The sequence below is a fragment of the Lichtheimia ornata genome, assembly GCF_029851405.1.
Source record: "Lichtheimia ornata isolate CBS 291.66 chromosome Unknown scaffold00074, whole genome shotgun sequence".
Classification (NCBI taxonomy): Eukaryota; Fungi; Mucoromycota; class Mucoromycetes; order Mucorales; family Lichtheimiaceae; genus Lichtheimia; species Lichtheimia ornata.
In genome coordinates, this window is record NW_026695394.1 from 25,383 (window position 1) to 47,138 (window position 21,756).

General features: G+C 44.3%; 6 protein-coding genes across 6 annotated transcripts; 4 read left to right on the top strand and 2 right to left on the bottom strand.

Annotated features, from left to right (window-relative positions):
• Nucleotides 1-512: 512 nt before the first annotated feature.
• Nucleotides 513-2,444, top strand: O0I10_010670 (uncharacterized protein; the record flags this gene model as incomplete). Its single annotated transcript, XM_058490649.1, has 7 exons — nt 513-811; nt 869-1,043; nt 1,100-1,183; nt 1,247-1,488; nt 1,563-2,012; nt 2,073-2,284; nt 2,347-2,444. The coding sequence occupies 7 exons, from the start codon at nt 513-515 to the stop codon at nt 2,442-2,444; spliced, it is 1,560 nt and encodes a 519-aa protein (XP_058338547.1).
• A 1,118-nt stretch (nt 2,445-3,562) lies between these two features.
• O0I10_010671 (uncharacterized protein) lies at nt 3,563-7,303 on the top strand (the record flags this gene model as incomplete). The annotated part of the gene is made up of 8 exons (XM_058490650.1): nt 3,563-3,814; nt 4,020-4,229; nt 4,300-4,557; nt 4,616-4,718; nt 4,786-4,892; nt 4,955-5,197; nt 5,261-6,706; nt 6,770-7,303. 8 exons carry the CDS (start codon nt 3,563-3,565, stop codon nt 7,301-7,303), a joined length of 3,153 nt encoding a protein of 1,050 aa, XP_058338548.1.
• Nucleotides 7,304-7,924: 621 nt separating this feature from the next.
• Nucleotides 7,925-9,823, bottom strand: O0I10_010672 (uncharacterized protein; the record flags this gene model as incomplete). Its single annotated transcript, XM_058490651.1, has 7 exons — nt 7,925-8,435; nt 8,502-8,683; nt 8,740-9,054; nt 9,130-9,209; nt 9,280-9,342; nt 9,465-9,593; nt 9,655-9,823. The coding sequence occupies 7 exons, from the start codon at nt 9,821-9,823 to the stop codon at nt 7,925-7,927; spliced, it is 1,449 nt and encodes a 482-aa protein (XP_058338549.1).
• Nucleotides 9,824-11,903: 2,080 nt separating this feature from the next.
• Nucleotides 11,904-13,079, top strand: O0I10_010673 (uncharacterized protein; the record flags this gene model as incomplete). The annotated part of the gene is made up of 3 exons (XM_058490652.1): nt 11,904-12,034; nt 12,106-12,351; nt 12,419-13,079. The coding sequence occupies 3 exons, from the start codon at nt 11,904-11,906 to the stop codon at nt 13,077-13,079; spliced, it is 1,038 nt and encodes a 345-aa protein (XP_058338550.1).
• Nucleotides 13,080-14,839: 1,760 nt separating this feature from the next.
• O0I10_010674 (uncharacterized protein) lies at nt 14,840-16,201 on the bottom strand (the record flags this gene model as incomplete). The annotated part of the gene is made up of 1 exon (XM_058490653.1): nt 14,840-16,201. One exon carries the CDS (start codon nt 16,199-16,201, stop codon nt 14,840-14,842), a length of 1,362 nt encoding a protein of 453 aa, XP_058338551.1.
• A 3,377-nt stretch (nt 16,202-19,578) lies between these two features.
• On the top strand, nt 19,579-21,740 carry O0I10_010675 (uncharacterized protein; the record flags this gene model as incomplete). Its single annotated transcript, XM_058490654.1, has 8 exons — nt 19,579-19,950; nt 20,013-20,047; nt 20,109-20,290; nt 20,353-20,643; nt 20,715-20,769; nt 20,823-20,951; nt 21,009-21,450; nt 21,513-21,740. The coding sequence occupies 8 exons, from the start codon at nt 19,579-19,581 to the stop codon at nt 21,738-21,740; spliced, it is 1,734 nt and encodes a 577-aa protein (XP_058338552.1).
• Nucleotides 21,741-21,756: the final 16 nt, after the last annotated feature.

The window sequence follows — 21,756 nt, forward strand, 5'->3', positions numbered from 1 at the left end:
CGTCCATTCACTACTGATATCACCAATGTCATGGGTTTGTGTGTGTATGGGGGGGGGGAAAGATGTGTGCTCTCAGTCAGCTGGTGTTGGTGGTGGTGAGCAAGACCTTGCATATTCCTCGGAACCGCAAAAGGTGGGGAAGCCGAATTTATACTTTCATGGGACCTACTCGACGAATGACTTTTAGCGCCTTGAGTATGATGTGATCAGACCTTGTCCTCCTCATCTCTCCCAGGTACCCATTTCTTATTCAGGAACAGCTTGATCCCGGTGTATTCGATAGGATGATGAAGTTTAGCCAATGTCAATAAACTATGGATGGTAACAACATTCACTGGTGGCCCATTGTATACAAAAAAAAAAGGTTGTCAGAGACGCCGCCACCACCTGCATGATATAGGAAACATGAAAGGATCAAGGGTTGGGATGCACTCCGATAACTTGATTAATTGCGCTACATACACACAGGTTCTCTCTTTTCTATCAAGGCTATGCACACGATCTTGTTGTAAATGAGATTTGCAGACCTCATTGATATTCGACGCCCTTCTTCTTCCAACGACCATTCCACCACCAGACACTCAGTTTCCGGAGAATCGCTTGAGCAACAACAACAACAACCACCACCACCATCCATCTCCACATCATCCACCACCTCTTCCATCGACATGACACAACAAGCAGACGTTCATTTTGCTCGGTCGACACAAGGGTTCCCTCGTAGTGCACTCGATCGTGCTGCTGCCGCCAAACTACGTTTAGAACATCACTACAAAGTGACACTTCAAGAAGCTATTGAACGTAATCAAAGGTAGCCTTTTCTCTCCCTCTTTTATCGATGGATGGCATTATTAAATGGTCTCTATAGGAGGGTGGAAGTAGAAAAACGGCTTCAAGATGAACAAAGCAGCCAAGAAAAGAAGAATCGACAATTGCAATCGCTTGGTCGTAAGGAGTCTCAGTATTTACGGTTACGACGTACACGGCTTGGACTCGATGATTTTGTCACCGTCAAAGTAATTGGTAAAGGTGCCTTTGGTGAGGTAAATTAGCAACATGATGATCCAAGGATGATGATCTCAACAATGATTTATGTTAGGTACGGTTGGTACAAGCTTGTGATACTGGCAAGATTTATGCTATGAAGACATTGAGGAAATCAGAAATGATGAAAAAGGATCAAGTAAGTGATTGATGTCTATGCGTTATGGATCCCACCTACATGGCTAATACTTGTTGACCATAGTTAGCACATGTCAAAGCTGAACGAGACGTCCTTGCAGAGTCCGATTCGCCTTGGGTGACACAGCTTTATTTTTCATTCCAAGACACGCAATACCTCTACTTGATCATGGAATTCTTGCCTGGAGGGGATTTAATGACCATGTTGATAAAGTATGACACATTCAGCGAACCGGTGACGCGATTCTATATGGCTGAAATTGTTTTGGCCTTGGAAGCTGTACATAACCTTGGATTTATTCACCGGTAAGGAAGAAGGGATACATCGTTTTAACCCCCTCGCTCATTCCTTATGCTGTTGTTGATCATCATCATTTCAGGGACATCAAGCCTGATAACATTCTGATCGACAAGGATGGTCATATTAAGCTCTCTGACTTTGGCTTATCCACGGGTTTCCACAAGACACATCATTCACAATATTATCAACGTCTCTTGGAAGGTGCAGAAAACACAAGCGGGACCGAGAGCATCCATTTGACCACCAAGGAGAAAATCGCAACATGGAAAAAGAATCGTCGTGGATTGGCTTATTCAACAGTGGGAACACCGGATTACATTGCACCCGAGATCTTTTTACAAAAAGGATACGGCCAAGAGTGTGATTGGTGGTCACTTGGCACAATCATGTTTGAATGTCTTTGTGGCTATCCACCCTTTTGCTCTGATCACCCCCATGATACCTATCGCAAGATTATGAATTGGCGAGAGACGCTTGTGTTTCCAGATGATCAACCTATTAGTCGAGAAGCTGAGGATTTGATTCGAAGGTATGTAATGTAATGTGATCGAAGTGTATATAAAACATCAACTCATTATTGTGATCATAGACTTGTATGTGACGCTGAGTATCGACTAGGACGTCTCGGGGTACAAGAGATCAAGGCGCATCCATTCTTTTACGGGGTTAATTGGGATACATTAAGATCTGAGCCATCGCCCTATGTACCGCAATTGTCAAGTATCACGGACACCAGCCATTTCCCTACCGAAGAATTGGATGCTATTCCCGAAGCTGTGGATGCTCATCACATGCCTCAAGGTAAGAAAGAGAGAGAGAATGTGTATGTGTGTATGTGGCTAATCGGCTTTTCTTATATCCAGACTACGCCACGGATACCGTCAATGCACAAAAGGATTTGGCTTTTGTCGGCTACACGTTTAAACGATTTGATAACTTGACAAGAAAAAACATTTTGTAATATGACCGCTCATTTTTCCCTATACACATACGCACTCCTCCTCTTCATCCTCATCATCATCCTCCTTTGAAACCAACTTTGGGCAAATAGAAAAAGAAGCTTCTTTCAATCGCGTCAATTGTTGATTTAAATCTCGACGGCTTGGAGACTGGAATTATGTGTGTATGAGAGAGAGGGTGTGTAGATACGTACATAAGCATATTTCATATCCCATGCATGTATGTATGTGTGACCGATAGAAGGGATGAGATAGCTTTTTACGGTTAAGGTTTTTGCACGAGCAAATGGGGCGGGTCGTGCGGGCGGGCGGGCGGCCCATCCATCATTGATTGACACAACCTATGAGAAGTCTAACTCAAAAAGCTCTTGTTTTTTATGCAGATATCGACCGGCGTATTGACCAGATCCAAATTATGAATAAACACTCAAGCTAGTTATTGGAAAACGATATAGGATTGACACATACCATTCATGTGTGTGTGTGTGTGTGCGTATAGTGAATGACATGTTATTATCGGCGACCCTCTCTCTCTTTTCTTCCACACACACACCCCTTAACACCCTAAAAGCAGGGGCATTCCGCCTATCATTTTCTATGACTTGTCTATAATCTCGGAAACAAATGACATTGTTCCTGCAATGCCGGTATCTACGTGATGTATGTTATTGATATCATTCCATCCATATGAATGGATAGAGAGCGAGTTAGAGAGAGACAGAGCGAGAACGAGCGAGAGGAGGAGAAAAAAGTCCCGCACGAAAAAAATACACACACAGCTCAGTTCAAAGTGTAGGTGGTTTGTACCAAGAGAGAAAAGTTGTTATTGTTCTTTTACCACCACAACACACAAACACACAGACCAAAAAGTGAAATAACTCAAAAGCCCATACCCTCTTTTTTTTTCTTTCTCCCTTTTTCGTTCACTTGCCGCCTTTTCACCAACCCAAAAACACCACCACCACAACAACAAAAAGACGATTGGCATTGGCTCATTTAACAACCAGCAGACTTTGTTGTTGCGCGCGCACCTTTCTTTCTTTCTCTTATACCTCATATACACAACGACTATTACTATTATTACCCCACCACAACAACACCACCCTTACGAGAAACAACAATGACTGGCTACATGGCCTATTCGTTATGCTTGGGGATCCCACCAGACACGGACTCAATGGACGCTATTGATCCGACAGCGATTGCAGCGATGCGGGATCGATTTAGTGCTACTCATACCCAACTTCAGCATGTGCATTTTTCCACGGTACGATTGTCGTCTTCCAGGACGTTTCTTAACGTGGTGGTGAACGGACCTCTTGCTGCCGTCCAAGCTGCGAGAGCTGATATCCTACGACAAAATCCAGTAGAGGTGAGGGATGCGAGAGAGCAAGAGCAAGAGCTATACCCAAAAGAGTGTGAGGGAGAGGGAGAGGGAGAGAGAGAAAAACTTCACCAAGGATTTCGGAACAATACCTTTTGAGAAAAAGTGTGCAATGTGTTTGGAAATGGACTATACTTCTTCTTCTTGAACGCTAATAATCATCATCCATGTTTCCATGTACTGTATCTACCAGACTAGGCTGGTCATCAAATCTTTCAATCCCGATTGTATCCATGCTCCTGGCAAAAGGCAGGTCCTTATTGCTGGTCTTGATGACATTGCATCCCATACCCACTGCAAGTTTCTTGTGCAAGACATTTCAGAACCAGAGATCATCGTATCAGGCTCACTGGATGCTGCTGAATCAGCTCGTGTTCGCATCTTGGTCTTTCTTGATCAAATGGCAAGTTACCTACGCTTATATATAACTCCGTCCCATCGCTAATCGCTCTCTCTCGCTCTCTTTCTTATAGATGGGTTTACGCACAGACACCTTGCAGATACCCTATTATCTTCATAATCTTATTGCTGGTCGCAAGCATATCAATATCCAATCCATTCTGGAAGAAACCAATACCAACATTTATCTTCAATCGCCTTTCACAAAGCTCGGTGATTCTCAACACATGGCTATTCCCGTGGCTGATCGATCGGGTACCATTCATCTGACTGGCGATAGTGCGGGTATTTCCCGTGCACAGGAAATGTTAAAGAAATTGACCACGCAAAAGGTAAATTCATTGGGCATGAGAGACAAAGTAACAAGGCAAACTTACGCTTTGCATCTAGGCCAAGTCCATGTATCACAAGCAATCGACAATGCATCCAAGAAAACTCGATTGGATCATGCTCCATCAACAAGGTCAATTACGAAAGATTATGCGAGATAATGGTAAGAGGGGAAAATGAAAGGAATCATGCTATTGTGAACGAGGTCACACTCACTACATTTGCTATAGGGTCCTTCATCGCTTTTCCTGCACTTGGCTCTGGTAGCAATACCATTACGGTGTATGCCGAGAACAGAATTAATGTGGAACGTACTCTCAGATCGCTCAATTATTTGGTACGCATGATGTCTTTATTCTCTATCACAAGACTTATCATCATCATTGTTGTCGTACATAGATCTACAAGGTATATGAAGTCTCCTTCTGCATCAAGCATTCAGGCGATGGATCACAACGCGTAGAGGACCCATTGCATTTATTTGGATCACCTGAAGCATTGACGCAACTCTTACAACGTATCTCCCAAGCCTCTGGTGCTGAATTGAGTTATCGTACTGAGACTGGTCGATTCGAAGCATTTGGTATTGAACAAGCCGTGCATACCGCTTATCAAATCCTTTCTGGCATACCCGTGCTCAAAGTAAGTTGTTGTTGTGTATTGATGATATGCATCCATGGGATATAAACAAATCGTTACTACTAGATGCACCATACCCTAAGCGTATTTGCAGTCGAGCTTGCAGCAGACCAACGTGAATTCTTGAGCGGCAAAAAGAACGGCAAAGTCAACAAGATCATGAAAACGTGTGGTGTGCGTATCAAGTTTCTTGCCTTCAACGAATACAATTTTGTGATTACGGTCGAGAGTGATGATCCTGATAAGGCATTGGAAGGATTGCGCATGCTACAAGACGAGCTACCAGCCGAGATGTCATTTTTTGTACCTGAGATATACCATCGGCGTATCATTGGTGTTGCCGGCAAGAACATTCAGCGTGTGATGAAACGTTTTGGTGTCTATGTCAAGTTTTCGGGTGCTGAGGAATTCACATCCTTGGGAGGCTATTTTGAGAACGAGCATAATGTGGTAGCACGCACACCCATGAAGAATCAAGCCAACCTTGAGAATCTCAAAGCAGCCGTGATGGATTTTGTTACGTTTGAAAAGGATCGAGATTTCACGACCAGCGTTGTACGCATTCCATGCTATCAACAACGCACCATTTTACACGTCCATGGCAGCGAGATACGAGAGGCATGCCGTACACACAATACACGAGTATGGTGGCCCGAGAGATCAGGCACAGACCAAGTGGCTGTCATGGGACCTGCCTCTCAAATTGGTGCCGTGCTGCAACTCTTGAATACCATGATTGAGCGAGAAGCCCATTTCTTAATACCCTTAACTGAAGAGTTGCGTCAGCTATTCACGGACAAGGCCAAGGAACTCGACACTCTTACACGTCACCTGACAAAAGATTTAAAGATGGAAGTGCGTTTACCGGATCTCGATAGCAGCAGCAATCCGCCACCCACCACCACCACCACCTTGTCAACAGCCCATGTTCAATGGAAATCATCCACACCCATCGTGCGAGATATTCGCGTGATTCGTTTGCATTATAAACAAGAACATGGGAAGAATGTATCGAATGCCAAGGACAAGTTGTATCACTTTTTCAAGCAACACAATGTCCCATGCGATATGGCAACAACAACAACAACAGCTGCTACCAATGATACCAGTCTTATTTCTCCCACATCGGATGACTCGTGTCTCAACATTGACCAGGATACATTGGCAGCCATCCCATCGCCTAACGATGATGCTACCAAGCAACCCACACCCCAAGGTAGCAACAGTAGCACTACTACTACTGCTGGAGAGTACAACTTGTTCAATGGACCCTTACCATTACCTGCATTTGATGGCTCCTCGTGGTCGATATTCCCTGCTGAAGAGAAAAAGAATAGCAAATTGGGTGAATCCAACTTGTCACTCAAAGATGGTCCTTTACGTGCTATTTTTGAAAACATGCCTAGTTCACCTCCTCATCCAATGGATCGTCGTCGTGCATCTACCGCTGTGTTATCGACCCCTATGCCGGGAAAGAACATTTGGGCCTCACCTCGTCTTCAAGCGAGCAATGTAAGTAACACAAACATTCATGCAAGTTTAAAAAATGCTGATGATCACCATCCTCTCATGTAGTCATGTTCTCCTCGTAGTCGTCAAGGTCTTATGCAGGATTCGGCGACGCGACGTTATCATGCACCTCCTATGCCGTATACCTCTTTTTCAGCAACGACCAGTAATCATCGACCCAATTTTCATCAATCGATGCCCGATATCTTTTTTGGTCATGATTTGTTTCCAGTCTCAGGTGCTGCTGCTGCCGCACCACCACAGCCACTACCATCCTCCTCCTCCTCTGCTACAGCAGCAGCAGCAGCAGCCATGTATGGTGGTGGAGGAGATCAATTTGTACCGGTAACAACCACACCTCCTGGAAGTGATCGTATGTTTGTCCCTGTGAGTACTAGCAATAGTACAGGTAGTAGCAGCAGCAGTGGCGGCGGTCATCATCATTGGGTTCGTCACCAACAACAACAACGTCAACAACAATTGCCTACTCCACCTCCAAGCATGACGACGCATCATCATCATCATCATCATCCTCACTTGCATCACCCCAAGCTCGATGAAAATGTCAGCGATGGTAACGCGTTGCTTCTTCGGTCTTGATATACCATGGATTTGTCTTTTGGCTGATTGATTCTTTTTTTCTTTTCTCCCAATGTTTTGTTATTCTTCTTTTCCATTCTTGTTACGACTCCAGTTGTTGCATCGTCATTAGATACCATCAACAAGCCTGCTATTCCAACCCCCTCTCAAAGCTCTCCATACCCACGCACGCAGCAATCTGTAAAGCATCTACCGGGAGGTCGAACCCCAGGCTTCAACATTTAATTAAATGTATCCTTCGTTTTTTCTTTCTTTCTTTTGCACACACACACACACACACCCTGCCCATTCTTTCTATTATAAAGGTTGTTTTTCCACTCCACTCATAGTAGTGCTGCGCTTGTTGGTTGCATTTTAGATAAAAGAGGGTTCGCACAATAAAGGGTGTCATGTGATTTCTGCCACGTGGGTTTTACGTTGCATGTTACAATTCATTACGTGGCAATGTTGCACTTTGGTTACACGCTTGAATATGACCACGGGCCATCATGATCCAGAACATGTATAGTAGCGCGGGATGTTTTGTACATTTACTGTGATGCAAAAAGTAATGGAATACAAATGATCAAATGTGTGTGTGTATGCGTATGCATGCAATTGGGGGGGGTGGGAGGAAGGATTCTAATAACGCTTTTCGTGCCGAATAAGCCTGATTTGGGATGATAGGTCATCTTCACGTTCATCCATAGGCAGCCACTTTTCATCCGCGAGTGGTTGTGATGGTTGTGGTGTGATAGCGGGTATATGATTCGAATGATGCTCGTGACTATAATAATAATCCTCCTCCTCCATGGCAATAGGTCCTTTGAGCGTATTCATCGTCATGCCGAGATCGAGTGTGGGTGGTGTTGTCGTTGTGCTATTGCCGTTTAACCCAAACTCGCGTTGTTGGGGTGTTGACGAATAATGGTTTCCATGGAGACGATGATGATTATGTTTTTGGAAATTTTGTTGGTATTGAAGTTGTTGCTGTTTCAAATCCTCAAAAGCATGATGACTCAACGTGCCCTGAAAACTCACGTCAACACCAGGTCCAGCAAAAGAGGAAGATGTTTGTGTTTCCTCGTACGTGGTGGATCGTCCACCTGTCGAACTTTTCAATCCATCCACACCACTGGTACCAATCTTTGGACTAAACACCACCCACCCTTAATCAGCATCATCGGTTTAGTGTGCGTTCATGATGATCAAGACTTACTGGAAAATGACCGCCAATTCCACGCACAGCGTGGTGACAGGACCGAGATAATTCCAAATGACACCAAGGAAAATGGATCCTGGTACGTTCACCATGATCTGATCACGAAGAGCTCCATATAGGAGCAAAAAGATAGCAAACAAGAGTAAACATACAACAATGATACCCATCACCGCACGTATCTATATAATACCGAATGATGAGTACAACAACAACAATGATGTAGCACGTTTTGTACCTTAAAGATACCCGTTTTGACAGATGCATAGCGTGGCCCCGATGACTTGAATTTCGTCAAATGATGATTAAGGATGCGGACCAAGCGAATTCCAGAGAAGAGCACCGCCATGGCAAGTGAAAAACAATGGACAAACCAAAATACATACAACAATCGCACACACACTTCGGATGCGTACAAGTTGGTGCGTGCCAGCGCGCCACCAACCAACGCCACAATGTTGTTACAAATGAAGGGTGCAAAGAAAAAAGTCAATCCAATAATATCCACCGTCCTTGGTGATGGTAACCATCCATGAGAAATCGCCTTGTGGCTCTAGTAGTGGTAGTAGTAGAGTGAAATGGTAAGTTTAAAAGAAAACATTGAGACAACAGCAAATAGTAAGCTTACATCAGCCAATGTTTGTGCAATCCCGACAAGGTAAAGTGCAAATGCACCATAACCAAATTGCCATGGAAACTCAAAAATAACTAGGTACACATGCATTTAGCTCTACGTTGTGTGCGATGCTTTCTTTTTGGAAAAGAGAAAGACACTTACACATGCGTGAAATCATGTCATCAGCAACATCCGTGACAAGAATAACGCTTGTCAACAAGCGAACTATAAGGAGGAGATAGACTATTGTTAAACCGGCTTTCTGGGCATACCATCGTGCGGAGTCGGGGAAGAAAGGGAGATGATCCTTTGGGCAAGAAATAAAGGAATGGGAAGAATTTACTTACGAATGTTGTATATCATTAATAAGAATAACATACAATCGATTGGTTTGGGTCGTAAGCAACCTTTTGCTGGGCTAACATCAAAAAGTCGATGTCCCTTGATAAAGATGCGATGGATCAGGAGACAAACACCTATCGAGCGAGCAAAAGTTACTATCGTGCTCATTGTTCTTTGTTGACAAGGTATGCATACCAATGATGAACACTACAGCCGAGATAGCGATGTTGCCGATATAAACGCCTGTCATTGCATTTTGCTCGACACAGCCTTGAAGTGTGATACGCCAATCGCAGTGACAGGTGCCATCAACTAGGCAGTGACGTTCCAATGTTCGCACGCTCAATTCGGCGCTATCTTCCATGTCGAATGTTGAGCTATTGGAGCGACAAAAGTGACAAGGGGCCCGAGCAGCAGCAAGTAAGGAAAAAGAAAGAGGTAAATCAATGGGGAAAAGAAAAAGGCGACTCTCGTCTATTTTGTGTGCCTTGTCGTCGTCGTCGTCAATGTATGGTAAGCATGTTTTTTTTGTTGAATTAGCGCGGAGGTACAAGTCATCGATCTTCCCAAACAATTTACTTCCGCATTGTCATCCTTTGGGAAAATTTGTGATGGCTGTCAAATGTCACACGCGTGTACGTGCTTTGCCATTATCATCGGCTTTTCTCTTTCAAAGGGGCATACACCCACACGCATAAAACACCACGACGGCTATTATTGATCCAGCGGGATCATGATGATGGTAGTAGTGGTTGTAGTATAATAGGTTTCTTGCCTATCCCGAGTACACAGATTTTTCGAAAGCCGCCCTGTGCGACGCGCTGCCACAAAGTAATAAAAGGCCCTTTTCGTGTTTGGCACAGGGAAAAGTGATCAGCATGTTAGCACTCGTTTTGTTGTTGATCAAGGAGGTGAGAGGGAGAAAAGTCCATGTTGGTAAAGTGGGATTTCATATGTCAGTCTGTACGACATTGTCAAGGGATGACAAGGTCCAACCATAGAATCAGAGCTCGGTCGTACATGTGTTCAATGATACGGGTGGCCATGGGCCACTTTGGGTGCCCTCCTCCTCCCTGGGGTAATGAGTTCAACTCCCGTCATTCTGGATCAATCCATCTTGTTGCTTCCCTAGCTTATTGGATCAAAAGCATTCACGAAGAACAAGGCCTTAATCTCACATTTACATAATGCATCATTGCAACATAGATCATCATGTGCGCAATTAAACATCAAGCAACAAGGTCAGAAGCGCTGGAATTAAGGAATTCTCGAGTATCGATGTCCTGCATCAACCTGATAGAGAGAAAAGACATTCACACTCACCCCCTCCCCATTGCAGTGGCAATATGGGATCTGTGCATGATTTTCAAGTAGCATGTATCATCGACGACATAAAATTTATTATCAGAAACCACCCAATCACGCGTCCTGCTAATATGTGTGGCCGTTGTCATGCCGTAAAAAGATGGTTGCCATGGTCACTTATTCCACTGATGTAACGGACCATGTCGCCGAATCCAACCTTTGCATATGCATAGCATGCTCATGTGTATGTTAACCACCATCATTCGATAGCACAATAGCCTTTCCCTAGCAACCTTCACTCCGCAGCAAAAGTGTCTATAGTGACAGTGGTATTACTGATATCGCTCCTGCTAACACTGGCGATAACAAAACAGCCCTCATTGTTGCTCCTCAGAAACAAATACATGTGGGCATTGTTAATGTTATAGTCATTATCCATGATGATGTGCTTTTTTCATTGATTTGATACTGATGGTCGTATTAGTATATGACCATGTTTTACTCAAGCATTCACCATGACGACCATTACCATGACGACAATGAAAGTAGAACAACAAAGAAAGGAAGCCTATGGATGATCACAATGACCAGCTCCCATCTACAGTCACCAAAATACGAAGACCTTATTTTCCAAGAGCCCAAGTATGATTGATTGTTGTTCATGCATAATAATATAAATGGTAATTGGCATGGACACGATCAAATTAGGGCAATCCATCACCACCAAACAATGACATCAAGCATACCTATCTCTTGTAAAGCTTATGTGGACATGACCATCATAAAAAATAGCCGCTACCTGTATCCTGCTGTTACACGTTTCATGGTGAATGTATGTGGTATATTCATTTGAGTAGCTCATTGTTGTAAGCAGCACATTGATGAAACTATCTGACTTTGGGCAAGACATCTTGTGGGAGGGGGCTTGTATACTATAAAGCATGGATGATGATGCAAGAGACCAAGCGCTGAGCAATCAGATGGCACCCCAAGGTGCGTTATGCTACACTAGATCCAAGACAACGGACATCGTCCAATGAGTGGTGAGATGTGCCTGGCCGAACACGATAAAACAAACGCAGAAATTTTTTTACTGGACACGTTCTCTTTTTCATCCACTTCTTTATCGATTACACACTATGAGCTACCAACTTGTTGTTATGGAAAACCCTCTCCTGGACATCCAGGTTAACAATGCTGAGGAGCTTCTTCAAAAGTACGAGCTCAAGGCCAACGATGCCATCTTGGCTGACACCAAGCACATGCCCATGTAAGTTGTAACGTCTCCCCCTCCCCCTCTCATTGCCCTCATCGATGAGACTCATGTTGAGCATTGTATAGCTACGAAGAGATTGTTGAAAAGTACAATGTCGTCTACGTTGCTGGTGGTGCTGCTCAAAACACTGCTCGTGGTGCTCAATACCTTTTGCCTGCCAACTCGACTGTGTACTTTGGTTGCGTTTCCAATGACAAGTATGCCGATACTCTCAAGGATGCTGCTGCTGCTGATGGCTTGCGTACCATCTACCAAATCAACGAGGAGGTTCCTACCGGTCTCTGTGCTGCATTGATCACTGGTCACAACCGGTAAGGTGTCTATATTATGGGGGGAAGGGTCAAGAGGATGAGATGATCTTATCAAGTGCTTATATAGTTCGCTTTGCACCAACCTTGCTGCTGCTGAAAAGTTCACTCTTGAGTTTATTGAAAAGCCCGAGAACTGGTCGATTGTTGAGAACGCAAAGTATTACTTTGTTGGTGGTTTCTTCATCACTCACGATGGTGGCTACAACTCTGCTATCAAGCTTTCCAAGTACGCTGCTGAGAACAACAAGCCTTTTGCTTTGAACTTGAGTGCTCCTTTCCTTGCCCAATTCTTCAAGGAGCGTTTGGATGCCGTTCTTAACAACGCTGATATCGTCTTTGGTAATGAGACTGAGGCTCGTACTTACTCTGAAGTCGCTGGCTGGGGTACCACCGATGTCAAGGAAATTGCCAAGAAGCTTTCTCAATTGCCCAAGGGCAACAACAACCCTCGCACTGTTGTCATTACTCAGGGTGCTGATGAGACCGTCGTTGCTACTGGTGATAACGTGCAAGTCTTCCCTGTCCACAAGGTTGAGGATAAGGATATTGTCGATACCAACGGTGCTGGTGATGCATTCTGTGGTGGTTTCATGGGCTTGTATGCTCAAGGTATTCATGATGTCGCTCGTTGTGTCAAGGCTGGTCACTATCTTGCAAGTCTTTGCATCAAGCAAGTTGGCCCTACTTTCCCCAAGGTTGGCGAGCGTGAACCTCTCCCCGAGTTCTAAACTCTCTTTTCATTTGGTTCAACCCGGCTATACAGATCTCCTTCGCGCCGACTCGTATTCTTAAATCTCATCCATATCAATTGCCCTTTTGCTTGTCTTTTTTTTCTTGTACCATAAACCGTTTCAACACACTCAATGTACAAATTATATAAACACACGATTTCATATCCACACATAAGCAAGTGTTTGTCCCCCCTTGAATCCTCTCTCTCTCCTCCGTAAGCATTGCTGCACGCGTACTTAGATCGGCGTCAACGTATCTTTCAGGACAATGAGAAAAATGAATTTGCCATTGTTGTCTCTTTAACCCCCCCTCCACCCCCAATTTCTCCTTTTAACCTGTTTCCTCCTTAAAGGGTGGCGTTATTACAATAAAGGCATTCGCAAAAGCATTTGTCGTATACGTATGTTCAACTCGCATGGACCTCCTCGCATGGGATCGATCCATGTACATGTCGTTAGATAAGAAAAGAATACTGTGGTGGTGTGGTATGTAGGAGATGCCACCAGCCAGATAAAAACACTTCTCCTTTTGGTCATGGAAATTCATCCCAACAAGGTATATTACACACACAATCATAATGCAGACAAAAAATCGCGTGGTGATGACGATCATCTCGTGTGCAGAATATGTGTGTATGTGCGTGTGTGTGTGTGTGTGTGCGCTCAACACGCTACTACTATCATCATCCTACACTTTGTCGCTCGCCAAATGATGCCATTGCATCATGCTGCAAACGGCCTCTTCTTTTTTTTACTCCTTGTAGCTGCAAGATGCGTTTGGATATGCTAAAGAGTGCATCAAAACGTGTATGATGTTGCAAGGAGCATGGTGAGTTTTGCACGTATACATGTAAATGTATGTATGCAAGATGTTGCATTCGTTGTTGATGGTGCTATTATGTAAAGGAGGAATGTTGACCTCCTCGTCCTCCTCCAATAGGGTTGGACCCTGACCAGAAAGTCAAGGTCATCATCATCCCATCATCATTAGTCAACACGCAGGTATGTATAATTAGGATCTAACATGCGGATTGGTGTTATCCTGATGCACGGATGGGGTTGGTGATGTGGGGGAGAAGTTGTCAGGTGTCTATAGTAGGGTGGTTGATCAGGATGGTACTCTCTTTTTTTAGGAAATTAGGAAATTGACGATGTAGTGAATGCATAAAAGACATCAAATCAAGTGCACAAAATGGAGCCGATCCATGCCTGGATACCATCAAGTGACCCATTTTAATCCAAAGCGTCAATAGTAATAAAGCTCTTTCCTTTTTCTCTTGTCAAGCTTAACTCTCTTGTTGAAATGAAACGATGGGAAATGAAATATGGCTCGAGTGGCTCTCCCTGAGGGTGGCGTTAGTTTTTGTATGTGCGTATGGGCTGAAGCTGCCCTGGTGCTCTTTCCAAATTCATATCAAGCACCGTGGATGAATCCGAGAAACCTGACAGCTTTATGCCGACGACCACCATGCAATGTGTAACGCGACATACATCCCAACCGGTTCCTCAGCCCTCTCTTTTACTCCCTCATGATGAAGGACCTGTCGGATAAACACCCCATCACCCCCTACATTGGCTATGCGATTCATAATAATACACACAACAAAAAAAGTTTGAGGTGTTTCTCATAGAGGAGAAGGATTACATTATTTGTTGGATGATCCAATATACAATAAATACATATGAACAAGGGAATGTGTTGGGGTATACAATACTACAGAGGGGTTCAAAAAGGAAAGAAAGAGAGAGAGAATTATTTACAAAAGAGATGGGCGTCGCCTTGTGGTGGGGTTATTTTTAGCAATGCAGCGAAGGGTGACCTTTTCATGCTGGCTCCAAAGTTTATCCATGGCAGCTCGGAGATCCTTGTCATCAGCAATAATGGTCATTCTATCACTGCGAGCGGAAAAACATGAGGCGGCACTCGTACCCGAGGATCGTGCATCATTGTACAGTAAGCAAAAGTCACTGGTAGGTAAACGTGTTGCAGGATCGAGCGAGAATTTGAGCATAATACGTGATCGCAAATCGGCCATGGATACGGTGCGTGGTACTTGGATGACGATAATATTGTCGACATCGTAAATGACCTTGATCTTGATGGTGCATGACACACAAGAGGAGGTGGAAATAGGGCTACCAGGCGGTGTTGGAGTCGTCGTACTGCTGTTGTTGCTGTCACACGTACTAACACTATCACGGCTGCTGGTAGTGGAGGATCGGCTAATGGTGCTACTACTACCAATGCGACGTGGGGTTGAAAAGGATGGCATGATCATGCTGGCAATGGATGAAATGGTGGTGGCTGTTGATAGGCTAGGTTGTGGACAGGGGCTATAAGCAGATGATGGGGGTGATGTTGACGATGGCGTTGTTGTTGTTGTCGTCGTCATCATGGAGGGTGATGATGATAAGTAGGGGAAGGCTGCAGCTGATGCTGATGATGTTGTTGTTGTGCTGGGTTTTCTTTTCTTTTTAAAAGTTGAGATGGTGGTGCAGCTTTGGCTGGATGTCATTTGTTGGTTATTGGATGATGATGTTGCTCGTGCGCGTAAGCGTTGCCATGTTGAAGGAGATGAATCCAATGTCGGCATCGGATCGGTCATTACGGAACAAAGCTGCACCTTGCTGCTACGGCGGTCATGCGACTGCTGTCCAAAAAATTCAAGCACCGGTAATGATTGAGCAATGGATGCTGGCAAGCGAAATAGCTGATACAAAAACTTTTCAAGATCGGTACGTCGTTGTAATTGTCGCTTGGCTTGATTGTGCAACAAGTGGATACGCTTGCTACTGCTATGGCTGCTCAATTTGGGAATGCTTGGCCCACCTTGATGGCGACGTGAGTGGTTGTTGGTAGTGGTAGTGAGTGGTGGAAATGCTTCATGCAATCGTTGTGAGAGTTGAACAAAGTCTTCGTATCGACGAGCAATCGAATACGGCTGACGAGCAACAGCCTTGATGCCCACAGGGACTCCATTCACATAACGAATATCGGTTTGTTGAGGAATGACCCGTACAGTGAACCACACCTTTTGGTCAATTTGCTTTTCAGCAATGACAAGCGCTTGATGTATGGGTGGGGCGAGCTTAAATGGTGTATACCGCTTGCTACACATGTGTGTGATGATTGTGTGAAAGAAAAAAGGAGCACAGACAAAAATGAGCTTTTGAAAAAGAAAGTAATGCAGAATAGTAATGTGGCAAGGATCATCTTGGTGCCCTTTTTATATATGTCGGGAGGCAACCTACGTATGGAAAATCCTCACTTGCATCAAATCGGATGGGCTGGCTTAATTTGTATATGCGAAAGAGTTGGGGGAGTCATCAACACAGGGACGAAAAAAGGAGATTGGGGGTGCAACACACACAAAAAGATGGGGGAGAAAGAGATGATGCATGAAAGACGGACCACAAAGAAGGAGCTGGTGATGATATGGGGAGGATTTTAGAGTTGATGTGTTTGACATGCATCATCCCAATACACGGCACACACACACACACACACGCTCGTATCACTGTTAATCCTCCACAAAGGATCATCTTTTTTTTCTAAAGTAGATCATTGATCCTCCACCTGATGATGATCAACAAGAAAGATCAGCCATGTTGCTGATGTGCCCACAACACAAAGTTGGCATATTCTTGCGATATCATGGATGATGTACAGCAATGAGCCAATGTTCCAGATTCTTAGGGAGTGGGAAAGTGGAGGAGGAGATTACTACTACTAACACTGATATGCCTATCGTAAGCGAGACACATGTGCATGCGTCATGCATCACCCAACCCACACACACGCACACACACACACCTTTCAAGTTATCCACCTTCTATACACGAGCCTGATGGTAGCATGGAACGAAGCGCATTGGGCGCACTGCAGCACACAATCACAAAACACGCTCTCATTCTTCACCTTGAATCCCTTTTCTCTTTTCTTTGAATAACACGTTGTTCGTTACAGTACTCTACAATCAATCAAGCTTACTCTCTTTTTGATAACAAAACCAAAGCATTTTTCAAAAGTCGTGGTGTTGTGGATCGAAATGAAGAACATTGGGCTCCCCCTGGATCATTTGTTTGCTTTCGGGAAGAACACGCGTATCCATATTTGTATAGCAAACGCACAGCACGCACCTTGGTTACACAAACCAACTTGTGTCCAAATGATCAAAGCACTCTCACAGCCAACCTTGTTTGGCTCATTTTCTCTCTCACTCTCTTGATCATCCCTTTAGCCCTTTTTTTTGTACTGCTGCATGCAAAATGAAAACCACCTTAACACCTATCATCGCGTCATGTATTACCATCATTGCTCGGTTTCCATAACCGGCTCCTTACTCTGCTGTTGCTGCTGCTGTCAATAAAACAAAGGAGGAGGAGAAGAGCATTACTTGTTCACCCTGGATTGTCGCAAATCAAGCCGTGACGTTGCTTTGCTCTGCATAATGTTTGTGTATCAACTTTTGACAATGAAAGGCCAACCTTTCAAAGTGCGTGTGTGATGGTGCATGTGATGTGCGTGCATATACACAACAACAACCATGATGATGGTGTTGTTGTTGTTGTTCACCGGCAGCAGCAGCAGCAATGTGTACCACTGTAATGTGTGTGCGTACGTGCGTATGTGTTGTGGGGGATTTTTGGGGGAGGTGATCGAGACATGTGTTGCGTGAAAAGCTTAAGCACGCTCATTGAAAGCACACTTATTGACCCATTCGGAGCCGGACGTGCATTACATCTCCCCAAATCCATCGAGAATGGGTATAATGAAAAAGGACATGCGGTGTTTACATGTCATCACCTGTTATTTTCTTCTTTCATCATCAGCAAGCAACAACCACCACTGCTTTGTAAGCGACGTGCATGGTAATACTAGTAGTGTGTGGGATGATGCTGCATCTCAATTGCATACGTAGAATTCAGCTGGTGATACCGTTATTTGGTACAACCCAGAAAAGGGCGGTCTGCAAGATAAAGGATGGTTTAGCACAGACAACGCTCGGTCCAGACACACCCCATCATTGACATAATGAAACGCTATTACCAAGGAAAATCATTTTAAAGGATATGCATGTTTATTTTGACGCTGAAACAAGTGTACTTGCTGACATCCGCCATCATTTCATTATACTCTATGGTTACATGTTTCACATTGATTTGCCCTTTCAACCTTCAACAAAAAGAACAATGAAAATTGTGGCAAATCAAACAAAGGCTGATCTTGTAATACCCAATCGGTTCTACGACCACCAATGATACTGCAACAAAATGAAGAAAACTTTGATAGATACACAAACACACACACACACACACACACAGACGCCCAAGTGATGCAGTTAGGATTGCTATAGATGACATGTAGGAGTTGATCTTGTTTTGGGGGACAGAGAGAGAGTCTCTTTGGGCGTCGATAGTAGAAAGGGAGGCGAAAAGAAGTTGATGGGCTGTGCTCCAAAAAGTTATCCCCAGATTCGTAACCAGCGAGCAAGTTTACGTCAAGCTGCATGAAGCCATGTGCTGCTATCTTTGTAACAATTGGGTCGTGCGTGCGTGCTTGCCTGCCATCTTTCCACTTTACACTCTTTCCATTTGCACACTTGAATCATGAATACAACGATACACGTTATCATTTATGATGGGCGTCAATCATCCATGTCGCATTTTTATTCAAATGGGGTGGATAACATCATCATCATCATCATAAGGAGGAGAAGAAATTGGCTGTGCAACAAAGGAGTGTGGGGGAGGTGGGGCTGAACTTGTTGTCAATTGACATCCGTTGATGAATTACGTATGCACTAACAAAAGGAGACAAAGAATATGGATCGGACGTACAATGGCTTTGCTAGAGCAATACAAAGTGCATCGAGATCTTCTTGAAGAGTCTCGAACCACCGTGCGACATGCAGATGATGACGACGACGAGTGCTTCGTTGCTGATGATCTTGCCTTTTCTTCCATGCATCCGTTATCGTTGCACCAGCAATGATATGTCTAATGTCACTGATGTTTCATAACTAACATTGCCTTGCTGCTGCTGTCAATTTAATCGAGATCTTCTTGGGTCGGCCCTTTATGATATCACCACTTTCCTCATACAGCAGCATACCATCATGGCGTTCATCAACAACCTCCTCGGCCTGCTTGATGTGGATGGTAGTATTCTATTAATCTGTAACAACATCGATCTTCCCTTTTTACGTCATGATGTTGGTGGGTGGTGGTCTTTCTTCATCTGGGAAACAAGCCATGTGCATATTATTCACACGACGTCATTTTTGTTTGGGAACCTCCTCCTCCTCCTCCTCCTTCTTGAAGATGTGTAAACCAGGACATGTTTTATTGAGCAAGGATTGTGTACTAGAGTACGTGCATGGGCGAATTTCTAGCTATGCGGCGCCAAAGGTACCAACCAGCATGAAGTTGATGCTCCGCGTGCCTTTGTTGTACCTTGCCAACGACCACAACGATCTTTGTTCTTTGACCGAATATGACAACTGCTGGTGCTGCTGGAGAAATCATACCCTTTGTCCATTACTATTGTGCATGTCCCGATCTCACTACCACGCCGCAACCCACTGATCCACAAAGGTCGCCTGATGTCGGTTTGAAAAAGGAAGGCGTTGACGATGCCAAGAGTATCGGCCCCAGTAGCGCAAGCACCAGCACCAGTAGCAACCATCACAAGGAGCATAATATCGATGCATCGACCACGGGCTATCATTTGCTCTCGCGTAAAGCATCCAACTATCTATACCCACTTTCGAGATTGTACTTTTGCGAAGATTGCCACCAAATCCGCTGTCCTTCGTGTGTCCAAGACGAAATAATGTCATATTACTGCCCCAACTGCTTATTCGAGGTATACTCTATCAATCATCAGCCCATCTCTATGTCCCATCTTTTACTTATCGATAATACAAGGTACCCACAGCGAGCGTCAAGAGTGAAAAGAATAGGTAAGGAAGGATTGGATCATGATGTATGGGATAGGCTACTAACATGAGAGGGATCTTTTAGATGTGCACGTAACTGCTTCCAATGTCCCATATGCCAAAACACGCTATCCGTCGTTGCTGCCCAAGAACCAACACCCTCCAGTACACCTGCCACTGCCGGTCCCTATTTCCTCTTTTGCAATGTGTGTCGGTGGAATTCTAAAGAAGTCAACATGACATTTGAAAAACCTACCAGTTTGGCATGTAAGTTTCATGATGCGGGATGGTACACAAAAGGATGATCAAATTGATATGTATGATATTAGTACAACTACAAAAGACAGAGGAAGCATTACCAGATGCCAAGGAATTCGACCATCTCAAAGAACACTTTGAAAAGCATTTGCGACTCAATCCACCACCACCACTTCCGCCCAGCTTGTTATCACTCTCCAGTCCTGGCGCTTTCAGCAAATTGATGGGAACAATGTCAAATCCGCATTCGCAAGCTCAGTGCAAACTTGATGATATCGACACGTATGAGCCAAGCGTTCAAGTACCGGATGATGATCTCAAACTCGTGGATAAGCTCATGACGCTTCGCAATGTGGATGAGAGTAAGCTTTGAGGAAAAGAGGGGGTTACCATGGGTTGTTGAGAGAATTGATGGATTTTTGTGTGTGTGTAGTCTCCACTTTGCGACAACGTTCAAGCCAACTCCATAATCAACCTTATCTACGCAAGTAAGGTATCCATGATTTGGAAATGACAAAACGGCTGATCATGGAGATCATAGGGATATCCATCCACAACGTATTCATCTTAGCATCAAACGATCCAAGCGTTGCAGGACATGCAGACACATCCTTATTCGTCCAGAACAAAAGGCCCAAATCACTCGATTCAAAATCAAGTTGGTTGCCATGTAAGTTACCCATGCTACCATTTTAATCGGCCGATAGCCTAATTGCATCATATATAGGAATTACATCCCCAATATCACCATTGTGAAACTACCTCGCAAGACATGGCCATTACACGTCGGCATTCCTACTCAATTTGTGCTAAAGTTCACCAATCCACTCTATGAAGAAATGAGTGTTACGCTGGCAACGCCACAACAACATAAAAAGCCTGCCATGGGTCTTGGTGCAACGGCTGAGGAAGAACAAGAGACAACAACACCTGATGAACCCAAGGTGGGTGGCAAGGTAACGATCCTCTCGCCTCATTTCAAGGTTGGTGCATTCAATGAAATGATGGAGTATGACGATGAGATATACCCTACGGGTCCCAGTAGCCGTAGCCGTTCTGGATTCTCGGCTGGTTTGTCATCGTCTTGGGCAGATGGTGTGCATGAAAAGAAGAATAATTATACCAGCATCATTGTGGAAGTGATCCCTGAAGAAGCGGGCGAATTCAAGGTAAGATAAAACAAGCTTTATATACTCACACAGGTTTATTCATGCACTTTTCTTTTATGTAGTTTCCATTGCTTGTGACCTACAATTACCGATCAGGACAAGACCGCATGGATGCATCATCAGGTGATATTGATGAGGAGGATATCGAGGATATGGATGTGGATGATAGTACGGATGGTGGATCTCGGAAAGCCAACTCGTCAATGCGATTAGATGATGATCGGATCAAGAGCTATTCGTTTTGGTGTTTGATCGGTCTTGGTCAAGTCGTTTCGGATGCCGAGAAATAGCCCTCTCTCTCTCTCT